Here is a 12028-nt window from a genome sequence, read left to right on the forward strand (position 1 = left end):
TGATTTACAGGCAGTTTATTCTTTCAGGCCCTGAGTTAATTACAAGAACCTCTGAAAAGTTCACTTAATAGATTGAAGGTATAAATTTAAACTTGAGTGCTCCCTTCTTTCTGGTCACCACTCTGAAAAATATGGTCATAAACCTCACAGCATTAGGAAACTTCTTCAAATTTGAGCTCCCTGTAGGACTCCTCACAAAATACTTATGCCTGCAACTTTATTATTACAGTTCATATACACCAAAGCTATAATTAACTGTATCCTAGCTTGCTGACCTTAATGAGTTAATGCAGTGTCCAAATAAAATTCATGGCCAAGCAGTAGCTTAGACTCTGGGACATTTTGGCTCAGTAATATCTGTGAAATTTGAGTTCATATTAAATATGCCTTAAAACAATACATTTGGGATTTGGCCTTTGGCATCAGCTCAGGTCTGACTCTGCTATACAGAATTGAGAGTTTTGCCTCAGGTCTTCATAATATGTTTAGCACTATAGGACTGTAGAATCAGCAAGAATATCCTTATTGCTTTAGTGAAGAAAAACACCTCAGTTCCTATTGTGTTTATGGCACCCTGTCTTCTTTCTGATCATTTTTCTTGAAATAGGAGAATCCTGCTGTCTCCTGTACCTACAGATACCTTCTCTCATCCTTGCCCCAGTCTAGTAATTTCTTTCCAGCCTAGTTTTTCACTCCTTCTTAGTCACATAAATGGCATTTGTCCAACTTTGAACTGTATTTTTTCTTTATATGTTCAAGAAAGCTGACCTAGCATGGTTAATGAAGTAAGCAGGTCATAATTCCAAACTTCTCAAATCTCAGAATAGATGAAGGCCCAATCCAGACAGGAGTAACTATTTGGTCATTAAGGCTGGCTGCAACAAACTGCTCTGATCAGCTTGGCCAAAAAGTCAAGCCATTCATCAGCCTAGCACATTAGCTGTTGTGTCCTCTCAGAGGCAATTCCTTTCACTCCATCCCTGTTGACTGACTTATCCTTTGTCCCTATGGGCACAGTCTCCATCTTCTGGGTGGGTCACAGAGTGAACTGCCCATTAGTGACATAGTGGTCATTAGCCTAAGACACTTCGATTAAGGATATATTTGAGCCACTTTTTAAGCTCACAGTACAGTTCCTTGTCAGTAAAGCACAAGAATTAATAAACATGGGCTGTTTAACAAAACTTAACATAGAAAACATGCTTGTTAAGAATTTTTATTGAGGAATTACCTTTCAATTTAAGGAGGAAACCAAAATTTAAATTCTCTAGCTCATATTTCATGACAAGAATTTATATATATGAACAACTTCTCTTAATCTCCCTAAAATATCTGTTTTTTTTTTTTGTAGGACTTTCACATGCAGAGAGTAAATGGTAATTAAAATGTGCAGAATGACAAGATGGAGCAAACAGTGCTTGTACCACCAGGACCTGACAGCTTCAACTTCTTCACCAGAGAATCTCTTGCAGCTATTGAGAGACGCATTGCAGAAGAAAAGGCTAAGAATCCCAAACCAGACAAAAATGATGATGAAAATGGCCCAAAGCCAAATAGTGACTTGGAAGCTGGGAAGAACCTTCCATTTATTTATGGAGACATTCCTCCAGGGATGGTGTCAGAGCCCTTGGAGGACCTGGATCCATATTATATCAATAAAAAAGTGAGTGTTTTTTATCAGGCATATTTTGCTGCTAATTGCCTACTGTATACCTTGGACTGTCATAGGACCAACACATGCTGAATTAGCACAGTCTTAAGTATCCTTCTGTTTAAGAAATGAAGCACATTTGTGTGTGTTTTATGCATATACATGAGAAATGATTATATCATAACATATGGAGCTGTCCTAAATGCACCATGACAAATATCTAAAAATAAATGTAAGTTATAGACAACTAATTCAATGAATTAAAAAATTCTCTCCACTGAACAGGTTGGCTATACAATGTTATGTACTTTCTGCACTTAAAAATCTTAAAATCATATAAGTTATAAGGATTTCAAAAAATATTAGTATTAATTTCTCATGGAACAAAATTTGATGCCACAAGGGTTTTCAAATTCTATATAGTGTTATAAAGGATGAATCAATTAATGTCTTGAAGATTTTTTTCTCACATGAAAAATAACATCTCTCTATAAACTACAGTTTTACAAATTATTCAACCTTTTGGTAGTAATGTGTTGATATTGGTAAGAATTACCAAAAATGTAATATTCTGAAGAACCTATAAATAGTATCTACATGAATAAATTTTCTGGATCCATCAGGCAAATACCTTGTATTATGCATCCAGTCTTTCATTATGACCATCATCTCACCAAAACAAAAAGAAAAGCATAAAAAACATAAAATCCAAAAATGTTATTGTATTGATTTTAAATTAAATTTATGACTTTAATTACTTTGCAATATTTTACTATCTTTTTCACCTGAAGATACATTTGTGACTCTTAGCAAAAGGATAGGGCACAAAGATGCAATTAAGCAAACACAATTTTTTTTGTTGTTGGACATTGACCTTAAAATACCCCCAAAACTCTGAGGGACCCTCTTTGTTTCTGGCCCACTTCTGTGTGAAGTTCATCTTTGTAAAATGTATGCAGAAGTTTGGCAATTTTAATATGTGAATTAAAGGCAGTTTTGTAAATTGCTTCTGATTGAACTGCTACAGTTGCAGAAGTAAGAGCCTCATAAAAGGATGACTAGCCTTATGTCCAGATTTTTTTTTTAACTTCATAGGATATAACCAGTTTAAGTATAACACACTTTCCCTTTTTAAAAATGAGTCTGTTTGTTTTACAGTAAAGGAAGAGATGAATCATCTCCCATAGTTTTATTTTCTTTTAACTTTGCTTTTTAACACTACATTGTCAAATCTTAGTAGGCAAGAGATTATCAATCTCGTAGCTGCCATTTAACTTATGAGAAAAATTGCACTTTATCATTAAATCAGTTCTTAGGAAATTAATTTAATATGATATCTGAAAAACCAAAGCCCAAAATAAACAGGCTAGGATGACTTTCTTTGTATAAGAAAAGTAAAAATGCAGATAATCCAATTATTCAAACATTTTAACTTTTTTATAATTATTTCATTATTGAAGTAAAAACTGTTGTGTTCCAGACAGAAATTTATTCATACCATGGAGTATGTTATTTTATTTATAGCCCTTGGATACATCTAGTCTATTCAGAGGCTGCCCTTCTGATGGGTTAATAGGCTCCATCCTCAGCAGAACTTTTGCTACCCCTGGACACCCAGCCTCTACCTCTTTGGTAGTAATCACCATCTAAAAATTATTGATGCTATATAGAGTCTATCCCTTAATCAAACAGGATGAAATCTAGTATCTCAGCTCCTACGCTGTGTCCTTAGGTCTAAAACAATAAATGAATGTTTTGAGAAATACCAAACCAGTTTATGTTGACAAAGGTAACGGTTCTTCATGTGGAGACCAGATTATTCAATAAATCTTTTTTTTTAATTAAAGAGTTTTCAGACTGATAAAATTATTGTCTTGAGGGGATGTTTCTCCAGTAAATAGTCCATTTGGCTTCTAATGAATTATATATAACAAAGGAAATAAAGACAGATACAAAATAAAATTATGCAAACCTTTTTAAAATACTCAAAAATAGTCTTAAAACTGAGGCTGAAAACCAACTATGATGGAAGGAGAGTCAGCCAGATTCTTGTGTTGAGGCAACCCTTATAAACTTTGTTAGGCTGGTGTCTAAGCTTATGCTTAACATCTTCTATCCTTATCTTCAAATGCACATGGTGTAGGAAGGAAAAACATTTTGGCAGTTTGGAACTTGCACAATGTGCAAGTAGAACAACCTGATAAGAGAAACCTTATTATCAGGAAAGAGTTTTCCCCAAGGTAAGGTACATCCATTTCTTACTGAGCTGACATCAAGCAAATCTTCAATTGTAAGTCATTGAAAAACAATGCAAATGAAACATTTTGCAGGACTGAAATCTTTAAAAACTAACAAGGTATGCTTAGAACACGTGATTGAGCTATGTGTTTGAAATTTCCTTCTTTTGCATTTTTATGTTTTAAGACTTTCTATAAGTTGCTTGTACACTGTTTTCTAGTCTTAAATTTTCTTTCATAATTGGAGTATTTCAGCATTGAAGAATATTCTTAAATTCTTAATTAATTTGTTCTGATTAAAGTTGGAATATTTAGCAAAAGCTCAACCTTTTAAAAACAATGAATATTTCTTTCAATATTCGATGACTAATTTTATTTTAGTGAACTGGAGTATCTGAGGTCGGGAAGGTGCTCTTCATTTAAACAATGTCATGCACATACACAGCACTCCTGGCATAGCTGAATAGTCCAGTAGTGGAAATGTCACTATCAAAAATGCTTGTTAGGATGAGATTTTTCACTATTGCTGATATTGGGCATATGGATTTGGTTTGCCTGAGTGAGATGGACTATGCCAACATCAGTTAGGCCAGTGACAACCCTGAGGTTGAACTCCATTACAATAGTTATTGTGTCATTTGTATCAATATACAAAGCCTCTAGTTTCTTTCTTAATAATATAAAGAAAAAACAAAGCAAGCCAATTATAAAAATGCTTACAGAATCCATTCTTTGTTATAAGTTAAAGTGCAGTAGTATACATGTAAGGAATTTATGTGAATAGAAACAACACAACACCACACTAAATTTATCTGTGATCCTTTACAAAGACAATGTCAGTGAGCTTACAGAAATGTCACTGATAATGCTGTATTTTCTGATGGCATATGCCCACATATTTTTATCCTCTTTGTCCCAGTTCAAAATGTACAAATTATGTAACATTCAAATATTCTATTAAAATTGTTAAAGTAGTTTAATCTATGATCAGTGATATTGTAGTAGTAACTGAAAAAATAGTAGCAACCATCTCATGAACATTCCTATGTCTGGAAGCATGAGGAGCTTTCCAGCCCCTCAGACCTTTTGAGCCTTTAGAAGTTCAAGGTAAGGACTCATGAAAAAAAAAATAACAGTGCTTTCAAAATGCAGTCACAGAATTTTCCATACCATGTTAGCTCTGATACAGTGGTCATTAGAAATTATTCCAGCTTGCCAGGTTGGGTTTCTTTTGTTTGTTTATTTACTTTAGCTGTGTAGCAAGGCACATTTTAGCTTGTGAACACACCTTTTTTTTATTCCTTATGGGATTTTTTCAGTTTCTTTTCATAGCTTGGGTTGATTTTGCACCATTTGGCTATACACTCAAATTCTTTACCCACTCTTTATTAAAGAAACCTGCTCTCTTCTCATGTTCTTGTTAAAATTACAAATGACTCATTATTAACATAGAAGAAAATATCATTTTGACAATGTGATAGTTTACTGCAGCAGTCCCCAACCTTTTGGGCACCAGGGACTGGTTTCATGGAAGACAGTTTTTCCATGGAGTGGGGTTGGGGGGAGGGATGGTTTTGGGATGATTCAAGGGCATTACATTTATTGTGTACTTTATTTATATTATTATTATATTGTAATATATAATGAAATAATTATACAACTCACCATAATGCAGAATCTTCCACTGCTGATCTGGCAGAAGGTGGAACTCAGGGGGTGATGTGAGCAATGGGGAGCAGCTATAAATACAGATGAAACTTCGCTCCTCACTGTCCACTCATTTCCTGCTGTGCAGCCTGGTTCCTAACAGGCCGCAAACTGGTACCGATCCATGACCCAGGGATTGGGGACTGCAGATTTACTGGAAATAGAATGAGGTATTTTAGATCTGTAGTAAAAATGGATGTTTTCTTAATTATGGAATGTAGAAATGTATTCATTTTTTAAAATATACTCTTTCCTTGATTGTCTCATGGACCATTTAAAAATAACTTATTCTCTATCAGCTGTCCTGAAAAGATGTATGCTCCCTCTATATTGGGCTGCATGAAGAATCATTTCTGAACTTGAGATTGCAAACTCATGCCTGGTCTGTCATTGCTACAGGAGTTTTTAGTTGTTATATTTGGTGGAAGAGTTGTTTGTTCTGTTTTTAATTGGGGTTAGGAAGTTTTTCTTGCAATAGTAGTTTAATAGAAAATCAGAAAAGTAGATAGTTAAAAGCTTATAACTCTGTGAACTGTTATATGGACAGTTTCCAATGTACAATTGTTCTCTGAATATCATCAGCTACTCAAGAACTATGAGCCACCCAGGCTCTCCCTTACATCCACAGCACTGTAGTTGACTTTCAAATCTTTCTTCTCCCCCCCTGTGTTTCTTCCTTATGCGCCTTTCTTCTTTGTCACCTCCCAATCCTTGTCTCAAAGACAATTCCAAGATGATGATGTTGGTGAATAAAGTAAGGGTTAGCATTTATTACTTACTGGTATAGTAGTAAGAGATCCTTCAATTGAAATGACCAAAACCCAGCAGAAACTACTTTGGGGGGAATGTGAGGGGGAGAAAGGAAATGTGTGGGGTGAATCTGGTTTCAATATCAAAAGGTCTAGTACCTAAAAATGACATCATCAGGACAGCGCTTTTCCATTTTTGGCTCTGCTTGCACCTGTGCTGGCTTCACTGGCAAGCTGACAAAAATAGCCACCAGGATGGCAAAAATAGCCCCCGGTAGCATTAAGCTAACCCCCTGCAGCCTAGTAACCCCTCAGAAAAAAAGCTCACATTTTCTTCAAAAGCTCTACCAAAAGTCCTAAAATTGGTTCTAATTAGGTTATATGCCTCCTCTGAACCAGTCGCTGTGGCCAAGGGTATGTGACAGTTTCCTTGGCCAGGTCGATATCACATGCTGACCAGTGTTGCCAAAGTGAGGGTCAGTTCCACTCAAGTCACACAGGCAGACAATGCAGCAAAGGTTTTTTCCAAAAGGAAGAGAGAGAATGGGGACTGCTAGAGAAGACGTAGTACGTATCAGGATGTTTACTGTTTGTATTTAATTCACATGTCCTTCCAAGGTAGCTCTTGTCTTTATTTAAAAATGATGAAACGTAGGTTAAGTAACTGGCCTAAGATAACAAAACTATTAAGTAACAGAAACTAGATTTAAAACCAGATCTGTGAGGTTCTATGGCTCCTTGCCATGCTCCTTTGGGTTTGCAGTGGTAGCAACAAGGATACCAGTGGAAAAGAGAAGTCAGTGGTAGAGTCTAAATAAGCCTGTAGCTTGTCCTTCTGCCCTCCTACTCATGCTGCTTTGCAAGGTGTAGTTCTCATCTCCTAGGCTGCCAGTATTTCCCAAACCCTGACTTGTCACTTCACCACTTGGGCATCTCCTGCCTTTGTAAAAACTAAAATCTTAGAGACGCAGTGGTCTAGATTGATTTTCAAATAATTAGAAAATTGTATTTCCCACCAGATTCTAATACAGTGATAAGCACCTTTTTTCAAAAAGGAACAATTTAGGAAACTTAAATTGTGTGCCTCTGTAAGGAAATGGCATTGAAATTGGCATCTGGGGGCTAGAAAGGAGAGGAAGGAGAAGAAGAGTCTTTCAGGGAAAGGGAACAGCACAGAAGACAAATAATTGAACTGGACTGTAACATGTAAGAAGGGAATAAGATGAGGTTAGTGGGATGGGCCTGGGGCTGGATAAAGGGCACCTTGTAGTACACTTTAAAGAGTTTGAAGTCTATTTTCAAAGCTAAATGAATTCTTAAGAAGTCTTTGGGTATAGGAGTGACACAGTCCACTTTACGACCGTTAAAAATCACTCTAGCTTTCTATGGAGAACAGATTCAACTAACTGAGAAAAGAAAAATATTTTGGGAGTCTTTATGGAGACTTGGTCTAGCATTTTGCCAGTAGAGATGGAGAATAATGAATGGGTACATCAGAATCTGTTTTGAAGGGGTGATTTTTAGGTGTCAGACCAGAGAAAGCTGATGGCATCGTTTCTTAGATAGAAAGTTTGAGAGGAAAGATAGTGAACCTGAAAATTTCATTGTGAAAATCAGCGCTGCTTTGAGCAACAGAAACATTGCTATATGTGTATATTTAACAGCTAGACATACAGACACACAGTTTTCATATTTTAATCCTTACATTTTTCTTGGCACTTTAGAATTCACTAAGGGCACTGACATGTTTTATTTCATTTCATCCTCTAAACAACCCGAAGATTGGTAAAATTTTAATCTTCTCCACTGAGATGGAGAAATTGAGGGGGGAATAATTTGCTCTTAGCTCTCACACAGAAAGCCTGTAATCAAACTGGGACTCAAATTTGTTCTTTCCAGTCACATAAAAATTAACTGAGCATATAATAGTATACCAGACCCATGGTATGCACTGATGATATAGGGCTGAAAAATATTTCACCTCCAGATTTTATCATTTTATTTATAGTTTCTCCTCCCTGCTGAGGTAAAGACTGAGGCCTCCCCAGCCCTGGTTGATGAGAACCTCACTAGGTGTTAGAAAACCTCCCACAGAGCTATCTCTTCCACTGACCCCCACCCCCTATTCCACTCAGCTAAAGCCTAGGGACAAACAATTTTATAAACTTTTCTGTGGGTACAAGTTCTTCTCCTTTGTGTTGAACTTGTAGCAGAAATTAAAAAAAAAAAACCTGTGGGCCATGGAACCCAAAGATATGCTTTGCTAGACTCACACAATATTGTTTATAATTTTGAATACTTTTCTGATATTTGTAAATCAAGATATCTCTCTCCCACATACTCCCACACACACAATTATGCATATTTAAGATTTCTCTTGAAATATCAGATCTGGCATCATTGACTTATACGCCAAAAATTGGCAGGTACTTACTGCCACCAGATCTCTGTGGGAATTTTTATTTCTGTTCCATGGTTTAAAGACCACATCTGTAATTAGGTGAAAGCTTTAATATAAAAATTTGTTGGGCCACAGGTAGGCAAGTGTCACAGGTTGTTCTTTAGACTGATTATCCCTAGTCCAAAAGGAAAAATTGAATGAGACCAGGAAAGAAAAAAAAATTAAATGTTTCCTGCTCACTTCAGAGTCAGGCAGAAAACCTGCAAGAAAACTCTTCACCCCTAGTAAACCAGAAAAGGAAGGAAATCTTGGCCCAAATCCACAGGTTGTAACAAATGGGCAGGGAAGGAAGTGAGAGCATTTAGAAAGTCCTTAGGAAAAAAAAAAAAAAAGAATTAAATACCATGGAATAGGCCCAGCATGAGAAATGTCCCCAGAGATATGTACTAATAGGAATCTCGACCTTCTATGCTGTTCTTCACACTTGAAATTTTGAAGCCTCTCTCCTCTTGTCACCTGGCTCTCATTCTTCCCTTGCTGCTGGAACCTCTTCCCAAATCGGCAGTTTAGAGAGACCTGGGAACAGGTTAATCCCAGTTCTGGGCAGGATCTAGAGCCAGGAAATTTCCCTGATGGGACTGCCAGGGTTGTATCAAGAGGAGAGACATGTACCCAGCACCCTAATTTAGAGTTCTGTTTCCATTTTCAGAGTGACACTTTCTAACACATGGTGATACAGTTTCACAGTACCATTAGTGCAGAATTATACTTCATTAAGAGTTAAATAAACTTTTGGGTCTACAGAATATCTATACATCCCCTGAGGGGAAATATGTTCAAAGTTCCAAACAATTGACTTCTGAAGACATTTCTGGAACACACTTGATACACAAATTGAAAATTTCCTGTGTTCCAAACTTTGAGGCTAAAGGATAAATTTAATCAACCAGTAGAACATTCTACATTTTTTATGTTGCTTATCATCATAGCTCACCTTCCTCCTATGTTACTTCTTGCCTTTGCTAGTATAATACATTTACTTTAAGAGTAAGCAAGTGCAAAAAAATTTGGAGTCAGTCCTGTTATTTGGCATAGTTTTAATAATGTTTAAAGAACACATTATTAGAATTAATTTCACCTGCTTCTTTTTTCTTTTACTGTGGCTCTCAGAAAATTTAAAATAGTATCTGTGGTTCAGATATGTAGCTCACATTATATTTCTATTGGACAGTGCTGGTCTAGGTAACCTTAACTAATTTTTCCATATTTTCTGCTATTAATATAAGTAATTGAGAGTCTCCTAGTTTATGTAAACTTCTTGGGGTCATAACTTACCTATCTTTGTTTTCTCTATAGACTGTAGCACAGGGCTTTGCAAATATACTACTAAACAATTCATACATGTCTTCTGAATTGAAATTAACATTGGACCTAAAACTAGGTCCATTCTACTTTCGAGATATCTGCAATGCTCATACATTTTAGCAATGTATTACACGGTGCTCAATAAATGTTACTTGATTTTGGTAATTTTATATGAAGAGGTAAGGGATAAGCTAGCAAATCCCCTAATATATGAATGTTACATTCCTGCAAATATATCTGATATAAAATCGAGTTTCTAATTCAGTTACAATGCCATGTTTCAAAATGTGTTTGGAGGCAGGAAATTATTCACATGTTAAAATAATTTAATGAATTTCTTGCAGTTCTATTCCTTTGTAGAACTTTGTTTTGGCCCTGTTACAAATTAACTGAAGGACATATTTTAAGAATAGTCATATATGTGACTGAATTCTGCTAAAAGACAAACTCTTGGGGCTGGTAAGGGGCCAGTCATGTCCATGTTCATATTAGCCTGGGGTGTACAAAGGAGCCTATTTCAGGCTAGATGCTCCTGTGTCAGGCTTTTCTCCTCCACTGCCAATTTTTAACTGTTTCTTTTTATCCAAGTGACTTAATGCAATAAAAATTATCCTGAGGTGTTGTGTTAATGAAATTTTTCTTAAACTAATTAGATTTTAAGGATGCTAAGAAATTCACTATAATAAGCCACTTAATACATTCTTTTAAAAAGTAAAAAATGTCGCTCAATTGAATCGTTCATAAATCTTGATTTGCTTAAAGCAACATAATATTTGTTTATACAGTTTAAGTTACAGTAATATCTTAGGTAGTCTTCAAATTCTTACCTTCTGGAGTACTTTATCGTGCATAAAGTGAGAAAGGCAAACATCTATATGTATGAAGACTCTGGAGTTACTTAAATATTTGTTGTAAATAAACAGTGTTCCCTTCTGACTCTACTCTCCCTTCAATACTATCAATGCCACTATTTGGAGAAACATGTATCTGAGAGTCTTTGGGGGAAGAATATCTTTATATGGATTCTTGACACTTATAAACTGAATGATTGGTTTCTTGGCTATGTAAGCGATTATAAAGGGATAGGTAAGATCAGCTTCAAAAAATAAATTTGAAGTTCTAAATGGAACTTACTGATATAAAAATGATAACATATTAAAAATTCTACATATTGGGTTGCTATACAAGTCTGGATACTTTTGCTTTATTGGGAAGCTGTTGAAAATAAACCCATGAACACCTTAAAACGACATATATGAAGTTTGTACGTAAGTATATATGCTTCAACCTGAGAAAGGCAGAGTCCTGACAGAAGGAATCCTAGGAAGGTGGTCCCCTAATGTTGACCTTATTGTTGACCTTGTTTTAACAAGGATATCTTGCCTGACTGTGTGTCTTGGGAAAAATTAAGGCAAAACAAACATAGTTATACAGTAAACCCTCATTAATTCCATTTATAAATTCAAATTACAAGTATTTACACATTGCACACATAAACCTTATAAATATCAAGTTACAAAGTAATCTTCTACACATTCTTTGAATTTTATAAATAAGGGCATACACCCTAAAATCAGGAAAAGGTTTCATCTAAGACTTGAACAATTGTGAATTATGTCAATTTGTCTTTAACTTCTGTGTCAAAGTATTAATTCCTCTGTGTCAAAGGGCTTTTAGATTTAGAATTATGTGTCAGCATTAGAGGTGCAGTGGTTTCATTAAACGCACCTTGCTGAGTTCCAGCTCTTTATACTTCCTTTTATTTTATTTTTTTATTGACAAATAATAATTGTACATATTCACAGGATACACAGTGATAGTGATGTTTCAGTACATATAATGTATGATGATCAGATTGGGGTAATTAGCACATCCATCATCTCAAACATGTATCATTTCTTTGTGTTGAGAATGTTCA

The 12028-nt window shown here is 35.5% G+C and overlaps 1 protein-coding gene across 8 annotated transcripts in view; it reads left to right on the plus strand.

Moving 5' to 3' along the window:
• The first annotated feature begins 1402 nt into the window (after window positions 1–1402).
• LOC123643698 (sodium channel protein type 1 subunit alpha) overlaps window positions 1403–12028 on the plus strand; it is an 85760-nt gene continuing 75134 nt past the window's right edge. For all 8 annotated transcript variants that reach the window (XM_045559356.1, XM_045559358.1, XM_045559354.1 and 5 more), the window contains exon 1: window positions 1403–1663. In XM_045559356.1, the coding sequence (XP_045415312.1) occupies window positions 1403–1663 (261 nt within the window). The remainder of the gene's footprint in view (window positions 1664–12028) is intronic.

The sequence above is a fragment of the Lemur catta genome, chromosome 8, assembly GCF_020740605.2.
Source record: "Lemur catta isolate mLemCat1 chromosome 8, mLemCat1.pri, whole genome shotgun sequence".
Lineage (NCBI taxonomy): Eukaryota > Metazoa > Chordata > Mammalia > Primates > Lemuridae > Lemur > Lemur catta.